Below are 15,165 nucleotides of genomic sequence, written 5' to 3' on the forward strand. Positions count from 1 at the left end.
GAAGAGGGTTCACCGGATCCAAAATGTTAACTCTAATTTCTCTCCACAGATACTGCCAGACCTGCTGAGTCTTTCCAGCAAATTTCTGACTTACAGCGTCCACAGTTATTTCGGGTTTTTGGGCATAGAATTATGGTAATATGTAGAAAGCTAAAAGAAGAGTCGAGGACTATGTTTTTTTACTGAGGGTAGTGGGATTCTGGAACTCAGTGTGAAAGTGTGGGTGTGTCAGAAACTCTTATAACATTTAAGCAGTATGCAGATATTCACTTTTGTTGCCATAGTTACTATGGGCTATGAACGAAGAGCCAGAAAATGGGAATAGTACGGTCAGATTTTGTTGGCCAGTGCAGACACAATGAGCTCATAGCCACCTCTTGTGCTGTATTGGTCTATGAAAATCCGTCATGAATGTGTTAAATGTTTGAACAGACTCAACAGCTGTTGGGTGGCACAGTGGCTCAGTGGTTAGCACTGCTGCCTCACAGCACCAGGGACCTGGCTGACTGTCAGTGTGGAGTTCGTACATTCTCCCCATGTCTCCGTGGGTTTCCTCCCACAATAACAAAGATGTGCAGGTCAGGAGAATTGGTCCTGTTAAAATTGCCCATAGTGTTCAGGGATGTGTAGGTTAGGTGTATGAGTCTGGGGTAAATGAGGCCGATCATTCTGGCCTGAGACTTCAACTATATCATTGATGCAGATTGAGGATCCGGCGGGGGGAGGGGGGGGGAGACAGTAAACTGGGCGCCCCGTCCAGAGCCCTGATGGAAACGGTCAAAGAAGCCGAGCTGCACGACATCTTCAGCACCCTGCAGACGGAGCGCAGCGTAGATACACCTGGTCATGGGCAAACGGGTCTAGCCGCTCAAGGATAGACTACCTGCTAGTGTCCTGAACATTCTCGGTCAGATCCACTGACGTCAAGCCAGTGTTTTTCTCTGACCACTGCCTCCTGCTGGCCTACTGTCACCTACAGGACGAGCAGCGGGCTGGTAAGGGAGCGTGGAAACTGAACACTAAGCTGTTGACCCCCGGGAAACATTGAGGAGCTCAAGAGGGATTACGCAGGTTGGGGAACTGTGAAGCCCCTCTTTGAGTCTCCAGCAGACTGGTGGGAAACAATAAAAGGGAACATCGAGGTTCTTCATCCTCAAAGGTGTTCAGGAGGTGAGAGAGAGGCGGGGAAAACTGTCCCTTCCTGATGGATTCGGCAAATGGCTCTGTGCAACACACAAACAAAGCAGGAGAGAGAGGGCAGCCCTGCCTGACTCCAGATCTTACAGGGAAGCTATCTGATTCCCACCCATTGATTGAGACTGCACTGACAATGTTAGTGTAGAGCAGTCTGATCCAATTACAGATTCCCTCCCCAATGTCCATTTTGGAAAGAACATCCCTCATATATGTATGCGATATCCTGTCAGAGGATGCCTAATCGCCAGAACTTTCCAACAAGCACCAAGTCATGGCTTGGCTGGTGGTGAGAAGGGCTCTGCCTGTGAGATCCTTTATGCACGCCCGGACTCTCTGCCGCACCGCACGCAGCCATCGAAGCGGCTGCAGGGGGGACGAGACTGTCACACACCTCTTTCTGGAATGTGCCTATGCAGAGGAATTCTGGAGCGGAATACGTGGTGTTTGTCGAGGTTCGTCCCGAGCAGCGCCGTGACACGGGACTCCGTGCTCTATGGCCTGTTCCCCAGGATGCACACCGAGACGAACATCAACTGTGCCTGGAAGATCATCATCTCAGTGAAGGATGCTCTTTGGGCGGTCCGAAACCTGTTGATCTTCCAGCTGAAAGAGTTGACCCCGACTGAGTTTTGCAGACTGGCACATTCCAAGGTCGAGGACTACCGTATTGAGGGACACCAGCCAAGGCGCGGTGGGGAAAGACCACCGTGTAACATCTGTCTGCCTAAGAAGAACAGGGGGCCCACCCAGTCATTTGGGCTCTGCTGACACCTCAGCAAAAGAACTGGATAGTAAATGTACAGACTTGTATACAGGAAAAATAAATTTCGATGTCTGGACGTAAAGCAAAAAAAAATGTAGAGTAGTAGAGCACCTGAGACGAATGTCAACTTTGCCTGGAGGGTCATCAACGAGGTGAAAGATGCTCTTTGGGCGGTCCAAAAACTGTTGATCTTCCAGCTGAAGGAGTTGACCCCGATTGAGTGTTGCAGACTGGCACATTCCAAGGTTCAGGACTACGTGTTGAGGGACACGCTGAAGCTTGGGGCAGCTGCTGCCAAGGTGCAGTGGGGAAAGACCACCATGTAACGTCTCCCTGCCTAAGAAGAACGGGGAGAAAGTGAGGTCTGCAGATGCTGGAGATCAGAGCTGAAAATGTGTTGCTGGAACAGCGCAGCAGGTCAGGCAGCATCCAGGGAACAGGAGAATCGACGTTTCGGGCATAAGCCCTTCTTCAGGAATGAGGAAAGTGTGCCCAGCAGGCTAAGATGAAAGGTAGGGAGGAGGGACTTGGGGGAGGGGCGTTGGAAATGCGATATGTGGAAAGAGGTCAAGGTGAGGGTGATAGGTCAGACTGGGGTGGGGGCGGAGAGGTCAGGAAGAAGATTGCAGGTTAGGAAGGCGGTGCTGAGTTCGAGGGATTTGACTGAGACAGGGTGGGAGGAGGGGAAATGAGGAAACTGGTGAAATCCGAGTTAATCCCTTGTGGTTGGAGGGTTCCTAGGCGGAAGATGAGGCGCTCTTCCTCCAACCGTCGTGTTGTTGTGGTCTGGCGATGGAGGAGTCCAAAGACCTGCATATCCTTGATGGAGTGGGAGGGGGAGTTGAAGTGTTGAGCCACAGGGTGGTTGGGTTGGTTGGTCCGGGTGTCCCAGAGGTGTTCTCTGAAACGCTCCGCAAGTAGGCGGCCTGTCTCCCCAATATAGAGGAGGCCACATCGGGTGCAGAGGATGCAATAGATGATGTGTGTGGAGGTGCAGGTGAATTTGTGGCGGATATGGAAGTTTCCTTTGGGGCCTTGGAGGGAGGTGAGGGGGGAGGTGGGGGCGCAAGTCTTGCATCTCCTGCAGTTGCAGGGGAAGGTGCCGGGAATTGATGTTGGGTTGGTGGGGGGTGTGGATCTGACGAGGGAGTCACGGAGGGAGTGGTCTTTACGGAATGCTGATAGGGGAGGGGAGGGAAATATATCCTTGGTGGTGGGGTCCGTTTGGAGGTGTCGGAAATGACGGCGGATGATACGCTGTACATGGTGGGGTGGTAGGTGAGGACCAGTGGGGTTCTGTCCTGGTGGCGGTTGGAGGGGCAGGGCTCAAGGGCGAAGGAGCGGGAAGTGGAAGAGATGCGGTGGAGGGCATCGTCGACCACGTCGGGGGGGAAATTGCGGTCCTTGAAGAAGGAGGCCATCTGGGTTGTATGTTTTTGGAACTGGTCCTCCTGGGAGCACATGCGGCAGAGACGAAGGAATTGGGAGAATGGGATGGCGTTTTTACAGGGGGCGGGGTGGGAGGAGGTGTAGTCCAGGTAGCTGTGGGAGTCAGTTGGTTTGTAGTAGATGTCCGTGTTGATTCGTAAGAAGAACGGGGGCCCACCCAGTAATTGGACTCTGTTGACGCCTCAGCAGAATAGCTGGATAGTCAATGTACAGACCTGAAGAAGGGCTTGTGCCCGAAACGTCGATTCTCCTGCTCCTTGGATGCTGCCTGACCTGCTGCGCTTTTCCAGCAACACATTTTCAGCTCTGATCTCCAGCATCTGCAGTCCTCATTTTCTCCTAGTCAATGTACAGACTTGTATATAGGAAAAAAATAATTTCGATATCTGTATGTAAAGCAATGTAATGTGTGCACAAGAATGACATGGCCAATTGTATAGAGATCCAAATAATTTTATGAATAAAGTATATTTTTGAAATTAAACAAAAATAGAGTAGTAGGCGAATGGGTCTGGGTGGGTTACTCTTCAGAGGGTCGGTGTGGACTTTTTGGGCTGAAGGGTCTGTTTCCACCCTGTGGGGATTCTATATATAGCTCCTGTTGCTATATTTTGCGTTCTTGTATCTGACTGACCCTTAGTTAAAATGAAATCTTCTCTTTTTAATATAAATAGCATTACCCAATTGTCAAGAAGATACAATACTTTCGCTAAATATCTTGTCAGTTCAGTGTCTGGATTTATTTTCAAATAACTAATCTATAAAAAGAAAAGATTCACACAGTTTCTCTACAGTAAATGTGAAGTTTGAAAATCACTTCCAGACTCCCATTATTGGATTTTTGAGATAAAAGCCAATTGAAAATACTTAAAGCTGTGTCAGACTTCATGGGAAGTGCTTTGTAGAGGTCAAAAGATTCCAACTTAACTTAATGAGAAAAACAATTTTGAAATTTGTCAAGATGACACATATTTTCGTGACCCAGTTCCAGGCTTTTATTTGGATTTAGCAAAATGTTCAGGGCCAAGTAATTAAGTTTTCCACTTGGTGGCGCCAAACCTTAAGTAGTGCTTGGCCAGATTGCAATTGTAATGTGCAAACATTAAAAAAGGAACTGGTGAAGACCATTCAGTCCTTTGAGTCTGCTCTGCCATTCAGTATGGTTCAACTGGTCATCCAACTCCTCGTCCCCCATCTCCAAATATATTAGGATCCCTTTAGCCCTGAGAACGGTATGTAACTCCTTGAAAACATTCAATAGTTTGGCCTCAACTGCTTTCTGTGGCAAAGAGTTTTGACCAAACTGAACTTTCAAGCTGACTGGCTGTGAAGTGACAAACGTATCTGGAAATTGGAGTTAAGACCAAGAAAAACAAGCAAACAGTGAAGTTTCACAGCTGTCCTTGGAGAGACTTTATTATCCAGCTACTTACAGCTGGGGATCAGCGAGGTGTTTGTTTTCAAGCCTGATGAAACAAATTTTAAAATTTTTTTTAAATCTACAGCAGTAAATAAGGTGACTTTTTAAAAAATATATGTTTTACTGAAAATGTCTCTTGATTAATTTTTTTTATATACAACATACCTACTAAGTTATTCTAGAGCAGTAAAATTGTGCTATTTTCTGGGTTTCCCTTCCAGCCTGTGCCGACAGATTTTGCCTTTTTATACTAAAACTGTCTTATCGGATCCTTATCCCCGATTCCCTCTCTACTCATGTATTCGTCCAGGTTCTGCTGTTGTGTTTGTCTTCCACCACCTCTGGCAGCACATTTCTGGTACTCAACCACCCCTTGTGTGAAAAACGTGCCTTGCACACCTCTTTTAAACTTGCCCCTACCCCTGAACCTACGTTCCGTAGTAATTGACCCCTTCACACTGGGAAAAAGACTCGTACATCGGCACGATGGCACAGTGGTTAGCACTGCTGCCTCACAGTGCCAGGGTCCCAGGTTCAATTCCAGCCTTGGGTGACTGTGTGGAGTTTGCACAATCTCCCCGTGTCTGCGTGGGTTTCCTCCGGGTGCTCCGGTTCCTCCCACAGTCCAAAGATGTGCAGGTCAGGTGAATTGGCCATGTTAAATTGCCCATAGAGTTAGTTACATTAGTCAGAGGGAAATGGGTCTGGGTGGGTTACTCTTCGGAGGGTCGGTGTGGACTGGTTGGGCTGAAGGGCCTGTTTCCACACTGTAGGGAATCTAATCTAATCTAATCTATCCATATCATTCACAATCTTAGAAATTTCTATCAGGTCACCCCTCAACCTCCTGCATTCCAGTGAAAACAAACTCAGTTTATACAACCTTCCTTCATCGCGAAAATCCTTCATAATTAGGCAACATCCCAGTAAACCTTTTCTGTACCATCTCCATAGCATCCACATCTTTATGGTAGTCGTGACCAGAACACAATATTACCAGTGTGGCTTAACTAAAGTTGTATAAAACTGCAATATAACTTGCCTATCCTTATACTCAATGTCCCATCCAATGAAGGCAAGCATGCCATAGGCTTTTTTTAAAACTACTTTATCTACCTATGCTGCCACCTTTAGTGATCAGTGGACCTGCACATCCAGATCCCTCTGCATTTGAGTGCTCTTAAGGGTTCTGCCAGTCACTGTATAATTTCCATCTGTAGTTGACCTTCTAAATTGCATCACCTCATATTTGTCCAGATTAAACTCTATCTGCCATTTTTATGCCCATGCCTCCAACTGACCTATACCCTCCTGTACCTTCTAACAGTCCTCAGTATCTGCAACTCCACCAAACTTTGTATCGTCCAAAAGCTTACTAATTAGACAAACCTTGTTTTCCTTCAAATCCTCTATGGAGACCACAGATAGATGTCATCGGGACCTGGGAACCTATCTACCTTAATACTTTTTAAGACAAACAACACCTCTTCCTTTTTAATAGTAACTTGGATTAGAAACTCCCTTCCCTGAGATCATCCTCTACCAAATCCTTTCCTTTGCTGAATATTGACACAAAGTATTCATTTCACACCTCATTACCTCTTCTGCTTCCACACATAGATTCCCTTCTTTGTCCTTAAGTGGGCTAATTCTTTCCCTGGCTATCCTCTTATTTTATTATATGTATAAAGAAACCTTGGAATTCTCCTTAATCCTGTTTGCTAATGGCTTTTTATGACCCCTTTTAGCCTTTCAAGTACTTTGTTTAAGTTCTTTCCTTTTTCATTGTATTCTTCAAGGGCTTCATCAGTTCCCATCCTCTGTAACCTTCCATATGCTTCCTTTACCTTTTTGACCAAGGTCATAACATCCCTGGTCATCCAAAGTTAATGTAACTTGCCATACCTATCCTTCCTTCTCGCAAGAGCTTGCTGCTCCTAACTCTTTCTAAAATGCTGTTTCAAATATTCCCACATGTCCAATGTGGCTTTACCCTCAAACAACTGCCTCGAATCAAAATTGTTCAGTTCATGCCTAATATTGTTATAATTTTCCTTCCCTAAATTTAACACCTTCACCCAAGGACTGCCGTTATTCATATCCATGAGTATTTTAAATCTCATGGTATTATGATCACTACATCCGAAATGCTCCCCCATTGAACCTTCACTCACCTGGCCAGGCTCGTTTCCCAAAACCAGGTTCAGTGTAACCCCTTCCCTGGTTGGACTGTTTAAATACTGTGGAGAAAGTGAGGTCTGCAGATGCTGGAGATCAAAGTTGAAACTTTATTGCTGGAACAGCACAGCAGGTCAGGCAGCATCCAGGGAACAGGAGATTCGACGTTTCGGGCACAGGCCCTTCTTCAGGAATGAGCAGAGAGTGTTCAGCAGGAGAAGCCGGGTGGCCCAGAGGTGCTCTCTGAATTGCTCCGCAAGTAGGCGGCCTGTCTCCCCAATATAGAGGAGGCCACACCGGCTGCAGCGGATGCAGTAGATGATGTGGGTGGAGGTGCAGGTGAATCTGTGGCGGATATGGAAGTTTCCTTTGGGGCCTTGGAGAGAAGTGAGGGGGGAGGTGTGGGCGCAAGTGTTGCACCTCCTGCGGTTGCAAGGGAAGGTGCCGGGAGTGGAGGTTGGGTCGGTGGGGGGTGTGGATCTGACAAGGGAGTCGCGGAGGGAGTGGTCTCTACGGAAAGCTGATAGGGGAGGGGAGGGAAATATATCCTTGGTGCTGGGGTCTGTTTGGAGGTGGCGGAAGTGACGGCGGATGATGCGCTGTACATGGAGATTGGTGGGGTGGTAGGTGAGGACCAGTGGGGTTCTGTCCTGGTGGCGGTTGGAGGGGCGGTGCTCAAGGGCGGAGGAGCGGGAAGTGGAGGAGATGCGGTGGAGGGCACCGTCGACCACGTCGGGGGGGGAAATTGCGGTCCTTGAAGAAGGAGGCCATCTGTGTTGTACGTATTTTGAACTGGTCCTCCTGGGAGCAGATGCGGCGGAGACGAAGGAATTGGGAGAATGGGATGGCGTTTTTACAGGGGGCAGGATGGGAGGAGGTGTAGTCCAGGTAACTGTGGGAGTCGGTTGGTTTGTAGTAGATGTCCGTGTTGATTCGGTCGCCTGAGATAGAAACAGAAAGGTCTAGGAAGGGGAGGGAGGAGTCCGAGACTGTCCAGGTGAATTTGAGGTTGGGGTGGAAGGTGTTAGTGTAGTGGATGAACTGTTCAACCTCCTCGTGGGAGCACGAGGTAGCGCCGATACAGTCATCTATGTAGCGGAGGAAAAGATGGGGGGTGGGGCCAGTGTAGTTGCGGAAGATGGATTGTTCCACATACCCTACGAAGAGGCAGGCATAGCTGGGGCCCATGCGGGTGCCCATGGCTACTCCTTTTGTTTGGAGAAAGTGGGAGGATTGGAAAGAAAAGTTGTTCAGGGTGAGGACCAGTTCGGTCAGTCGAAGGAGGGTGTCAGTGGAAGGGTACTGGGTGGTACGGCGGGAAAGGAAGAAGCGGAGTGCTTTGAGTCCTTCGTGATGGGGGATGGAGGTGTACAGGGACTGGATGTCCATGGTGAAAATAAGGCGTTGGGGACCGGGGAAGCGAAAATCATGGAGCAGGTGGAGGGCATGGGTGGTGTCCCGAACGTAGGTGGGGAGTTCTTGGACTAAGGGGGACAGGACGGTGTCAAGGTATGCCGAGATGAGTTCGGTTGGGCAGGAGCAGGCTGAGACGATGGGTCGTCCGGGGCAGTCAGGTTTGTGGATTTTGGGCAGGAGGTAGAAACGGGCGGTGCGGGGTTGTGGGACTATGAGGTTGGAGGCGGTGGATGGGAGGTCCCCTGAGGTGATGAGGTTATGGATGGTCTGGGAGATGATGGTTTGGTGGTGGGGGGTGGGGTCATGGTCAAGGGGACGGTAGGAGGAGGTATCTGCGAGCTGGCGTTTGGCCTCAGCGGTGTAAAGGTCAGTGACCCCACCCCCCACCACCAAACTTCAAGGTCCGCAATTTCCCCCCCCGACGTGGTCGACGGTGCCCTCCACCGCATCTCCTCCACTTCCCGCTCCTCCGCCCTTGAGCACTGCCCCTCCAACCGCCACCAGGACAGAACCCCACTGGTCCTCACCTACCACCCCACCAATCTCCATGTACAGCGCATCATCCGCCGTCACTTCCGCCACCTCCAAACAGACCCCAGCACCAAGGATATATTTCCCTCCCCTCCCCTATCAGCTTTCCGTAGAGACCACTCCCTGCGCGACTCCCTTGTCAGATCCACACCCCCCACCGACCCAACCTCCACTCCCGGCACCTTCCCTTGCAACCGCAGGAGGTGCAACACTTGCGCCCACACCTCCCCCCTCACTTCTCTCCAAGGCCCCAAAGGAAACTTCCATATCCGCCACAGATTCACCTGCACCTCCACCCACATCATCTACTGCATCCGCTGCAGCCGGTGTGGCCTCCTCTATATTGGGGAGACAGGCCGCCTACTTGCGGAGCGATTCAGAGAGCACCTCTGGGCCACCCGGCTTCTCCTGCTGAACACTCTCTGCTCATTCCTGAAGAAGGGCCTGTGCCCGAAACGTCGAATCTCCTGTTCCCTGGATGCTGCCTGACCTGCTGTGCTGTTCCAGCAATAAAGTTTCAACTGTTTAAATACTGTGTCAAGAAACCCTCCTGAATGGTCTTTACAGATTTTGCCCTATATAAGCCCCTAGTATGAAGTGGGTCCCAGTCAATATAGGGGAAGTTAAAATCACTCACCACAACAACCTTGCTATTTTTACATCTTTCCAAAATCTGCCTGCATATTCTCTCTTCTATCTCCTGCTTGCAGTTGGGAGGCCTGTTGTATACCCCCAGCATTGTAATTTCAGCTTTTCTGTTCCTGAGTTCTACACATATTACTTTGTTACTCAGGTCCTCTGATGTGTCCTCCTTCAGTACAGCTATGAATACTTCTTTTTCAGTAATGCAACTCCCCCACCCTTTTTGCCCCCTCTTTTATCGCATCTAAATTCTGGGACATTCTGCTGCCAAGCCATTTTCTCTTTCAGTCAAGTCTCCAAAATCGCAAAAATGTCATAGTTCCAAAAAGCACTGTCATAGAGATGTACAGCATGGAAACATACCCTTCGGTCCAACCCATCCGTGCGGACCAGCTATCCCAATGCAATCTAGTCCCACCTGCCAGCGCCCGGCCCATATCCCTCCAAACCCTTCCTATTCATATACCCATCCAAATACCTCTTAAATGTTGCAATTGTACTAGCCTCCACCACTTCCTCTTGCAGCTCATTCCATACACGTACCACCCGCTGTGTGAAAAAGTTGCCTCACTGTCGATTGTGGGTTTAGTAGAGTGATGTGCTTTCCCTGTCCGATGTAGTAATTCGGGAGAATTTCAGTGTTCCTAATAATTGTGTCTGCAGGAAAGATGTTTGGTTGCAAATCCTATTCGATCACATGGATCAGTTGGAGAGGCAGTTCAAGGCAATGAAGAATTAACAGGAGCCAGGGGGTGTGATGGATGGTTTTAGGAAGGTAGGAAAACCGCAGATACAATCAGATTGTTTACCTCGAGGGAAGGTAGGAGGGGTAGGCAGATAGTGCAGGATTCTCCAGTGGCTATCCCTAGCTCAAACAAGTAGGCTGTTTTGGAAAATGTAGTGGGTGATGGACTCTCAGGAGTGTAGTACTGACAGTCAGGTTCCTGGTACCGAGACTGGCGGTACTGTAACGAGGGGTACGTCCAGTTTGAAGTGATCAATTGTGACAGGGGACCCTCTAGTCAAAGGTGCAACCGGCAACGAGGCATCAGAATGGTGTTGCCTCCCTCGTGCCAGAGTCACAGATGCCTCAGAGAGAGTGCCAAATATTCTCAAAGGGGAACGGGACCAGCAGGAGGTTGGCTATACATTAGTACCAACGACATAGGACGAGAAAAGGAAAAACAAATATAGGAACTTAGGCAGGAAGTTAAAAAGTAGGTCAAGGGTTGTAATGTTTGGTTTACTCCTGGTTCCATCTGCTAATACAAGTCAGAATAGAAGTTCAAAGCAGATGAATGCATGGCTGGGGAGCTGGCGTAGTGAAGAAAGATTCACATTTTGGATCATTGGAATCTCTTCTGAGTTAGAGGTGACCTATATAAGAAGGATGGGTTGCACCTGAATTGGAATGGAACTAATTTACCGGCAGGGAGATTTGCTCGTGCTATTTGGGAGGCTTTAAACTAGTCAGGCGGGCAGGGGTGACCCAAAGGGATAGTAAGAAAAGAGATAAGTTTGAGGCTGGTACAGTTGAGAAGAGGAGCAAGTCAAGGCAGGCAAGAGCAAGGCAGAGAATGAGTTAGGACTGATAAATTACACTGCATTTATTTCGGTGCGAAAGCCCTGACAGGTAAAACAGATGAATTCAGGGTATATTGGGGAACATGGGACTGGAATCACAGCTGTGATAGAAATGCAACTCAAGGCTAGATAATTCTGGCAGTTTAACGTTCCAGGGTGTCAATGCTATACAAAGGATAGAAAATGAAGCAAGAGAGGTGGGGAAGTGGCGTTTTTGGTTAGGGGTAACATTACAGCTGTATTTCGGGAGCATATTCCAGGGAGTATGTCCAGAGAGGTTATTTTGATGGGATTAAGAAATAAGAAAGGGATGATCAGCTGATTTTACCCCACCTCCACAATGCCAATCTGAATTTGAGAAGCAAATATGTAAGGAGATTTGAATTATCAATAAGAAAAATAGGGTTTTAATGGTTCAGGGATTTTATTTTTCCAAACATAGACTGGGACTGCCACAGTGTTAAGGGATGGCGAGGAATTTGTTTAGTGTGTACAAGAAAATTTTCTGATTCAGAAAATATACCAACTAATTTGATTGAATTTTTTGAAGAGCTAACAGAGAGGGTGTTAAGTGGAATACATTTGATGAGATGAAAATAGATTTCCAAATGTATTTGACAAAGTACCACACAACAAGCTATAGGTCAACTATAGGTGGAAATAATACAGTGAATGGCAGAACCCTGAGGCTTATTGATATGCAGAGGGATCTGGGTACAGGTCCTCAGATCACTGAAAATGGCAGTAAGGTAGTATGTTTGCCTTCATTGGATGGGGTATTGAGTATAAGGATAAGCAGGTTATACTGCAGCTTTATAGAACTTTAGTTAAGCCACATTGGGAATATTGTGTATAGTTCTGGTCACCACTACCAGAAGGGTGTGAATGCTTTGGAAAGGGTACAGAAAAGGTTTACCAGGATGTTGCCTGGGGCGATCTTAGCTATGAAGGAACGTTGAATAGACTGGGTTTATTTTCACCAAAATGCCGAAGGTTGAGGGGCGACCTGACAGAAGTTTATGAAACTGTAAATGGCATGGATAGCGTGGAAAGTATGAGTCTTTTTCCCAGTGTGAAGTGGTCGATTATGAGGGGACATGGGTTCAAGGGTTTAAAAGAGATGTTTGAGGCATGTTTTTCACACAAGGGGCAGTGAGTGCCTGGAACATGCTGCAAGAGGAGGTGGTGGAAGCAGACACAATGGCAGCATTCAAGAAGTATCTGGATGAATACATGAATAGGAAGGGAATAGAGGGTTATGGATTCTGAAAGAAAAACAGTTTTAGTATGGAAAGTCAAAATTTGTCGGCACAGGCTTGGAGGGCCAAAGGGCCTATTCCTTTGCTGTAGTGTTCTTTGTTGATGTTCTTTGTTGATGTTTCTATCACTTCTTTCTCCCACCCATTTCCATCACGTCGTCCTCCTTCATATGTCTCTGTCCACTTTCACACCCTTACGACTTCTTCCACTTCCACACTTCCATCACTCCATCCCTCTTCTTATCTCCGTCATGCCCTCCCTCGTCAGGATCTTTACCATCTCCATATCACAGGAAATTCAGATCCCAAAAGTCCTCAAACAACGGCACTCTTCAATTACTAGATGTTCCAAGATGTATTGACGTTGACCATGGCCAGGATACTAAGGAGAGCTCTTCTGCTTTTCTTATAGTACTGTGAGATCTTTACATCTACCTGAGAAAGCGGAAGGGCTGTGATTCAACTTCTCATGTGATAAGTACTATTTCTGACAGTACAGAACTGCAGCAGTTTAGAATTATTCTCAGGTCTCTAAAATGGCTCATAACCTCAGGATGCTCTGATTCTGAGGCAAGATTACTCTCACTGAGCCATAACTGTTCATTGGTAATTAAATTTTAATGACTTTTTTTTTAGTGTATTTCAGCTGGTGAATTTGGTAGACTCCAGGCTGCCACAGTCAGGAAATGAAAAGGTCGAGCTTGCTATGCTTAGTTTCTTTGACCAGTTTCGTAAAACATACATCGGTGACCAGCTTCACAGATCGTCAAAGGTAGGCCCTTGACTTCTGGTTCAGTAGTAATACTTTAAAGAATACAGAGAATATGACATGCTTGATATAAAGTATAATCAATTGCTTCTGCTTCATGTGATTGAGGAATGCTTTATGTATTAAATAGACCTGGCAATGGGTCACCTGTGTATTGCATTGTTTCACCTTGGCAATCAGGCTGCTGAATCAGTATATCATTAAGGAATAGAGGTATAGATTGATAGGTTGAGAGGAAGTGAGCTAGGAGTTGACTCGGCCAGCACACACTAAAATCAACCAATTGGGTGGAAGGTCTTGTTTTATGCTCTAATTTCTATGCTCCAATTTTTTTTAATCGCTTGATTCCTCTTGTCAATTTTCTCCCAGAATTTGACACTTCCCCAGTTGAGTCTTTTCTGGGAATTGTTCCTTGAAAGCTGTTGGCTATTTGATCACATTCACATGTGGCTGTTATTCTTGTATATACCCAGGCTGGTCTTTCACAGTTCTCACTCAGAGTCCACATGACTGCTCTACCAGTGGGAGCTGCTTGCTCAGTCTAGGATTGCTTTGACTGTGATTTATTTTTCAAAATTTTCCCCTCAACCAACGTCCTTATTCCACTCCCACAAACCCATTTTCTACCTTAGCCTAGGAGCACTGAGGCAAATTGTAATGTCCCATAATATTGAATCATTGAATCATAAAGTGCAGATGAAGCTATTTAGCCCATTGAATCTGTACTGTAAAAAATATACTACTACCGACACTAGTGCTGCTTTTCCACACTAGGTCCATAGCCTTGAATGCTATGATACATCGGCTCATTCATGTATTTTTAAAGGTTGTAAAGATTCCTTGCCTTAACTACCCTCCCACGCAGTGTATTCTTGATTCCCACCATTCTACAGATGAGGTGGTTTTTCCTCTTATCCTCTCAAAACCTCCTGCCTTTCACTTGAAAATTATGTCCCTGTGTTATTGACCTTTCAACTAAGGGGAGCAGCTGCTTTCTATTCACCCTGGCCATGTCCCTCATAACATTATACACCTCTGTTAGATCCCTGCTCAATCTTCTGTGCTTTAAAGAAGCAGTTCGAACTTATCCACCCTCTTTTCATTGACAAAATACTCCATGCCAGACAAAGTAGTGGTGAATCTCTGAGCTTCCTCATGTCTTGCCATTCATTGAGTACTCCTTTATCGTTTTATTTCTTCCAAAGTGCATGACCTCACATTTATCAGGGTTAAGTTCCATCTGCCACTGATCTATCCATCTTATTTTTATATCTTCCTGTAACCTAACAACTTCCTCCTCGCTGGCAATCATCTGGCCAATCTGTGTATCTTCTGCAAACTTGCTTGTCATTGCATCACACTTTCTCATCAATATCACTTACGATTGCAAAAATTAGGGAAACAGCACTGATCCCTGAGGTATGTCAAGATGCACCGGACTCCAGTTACAGAAAGAACTTTCAACCACAACCTCTGTCTCCTGTTACTAAGCCAATTTTAGAACCAAGTTACCCTGGACCCAATTAGCTTTACCTTGGTTATCAGTTTCCCATGTGGGATGTTGTCAAAGGCCTTGCTGAAATTCACATAAATTACCAGTGTTCAAAGGCTTAGAGAAGGTACAGCACGGAAACAGACCCTTCGGTCCAACTCGTCCATGCTGACCAAATATCCTAACCTAATCAAGTCCCATTTTGTAGCACGTGGCCCATCTCCCTCTAAACCCTTCCAATTCATATACTCATCCAGATGCCTTTTAAATGTTGCAATTGTACCAACTTCTACCACTTCCTCTGGCAGTTCATTACACACACGCACCACCCTCTGTGTAAAAAGGTTGCCCCTTAGGACCCCTTTATATATTTCCCCTCTCACCCTAAACCTACGCCCTCTAGTTGTGGTTCTGTTCGCCGAGCTGGGAATTTGTGTTGCAGACGTTTCGTCCCCTGTCAAGGTG

The 15,165-nt window shown here is 47.0% G+C and overlaps 1 protein-coding gene across 1 annotated transcript in view; it reads left to right on the top strand.

Annotated features, from left to right (window-relative positions):
* Positions 1 to 15,165, top strand: part of LOC122556776 (ran-binding protein 17-like) — a 1,080,295-nt gene that overhangs the window by 352,640 nt on the left and 712,490 nt on the right. Inside the window, exon 14 of the mRNA XM_043703926.2 lies at positions 13,076 to 13,211. Coding sequence (XP_043559861.2) covers positions 13,076 to 13,211 — 136 coding nt within the window. The remainder of the gene's footprint in view (positions 1 to 13,075; positions 13,212 to 15,165) is intronic.

This window comes from Chiloscyllium plagiosum, unplaced genomic scaffold (assembly GCF_037043375.1).
Source record: "Chiloscyllium plagiosum isolate Xiang-an unplaced genomic scaffold, Cpla_swu_hap1 HiC_scaffold_16, whole genome shotgun sequence".
NCBI lineage: Eukaryota > Metazoa > Chordata > Chondrichthyes > Orectolobiformes > Hemiscylliidae > Chiloscyllium > Chiloscyllium plagiosum.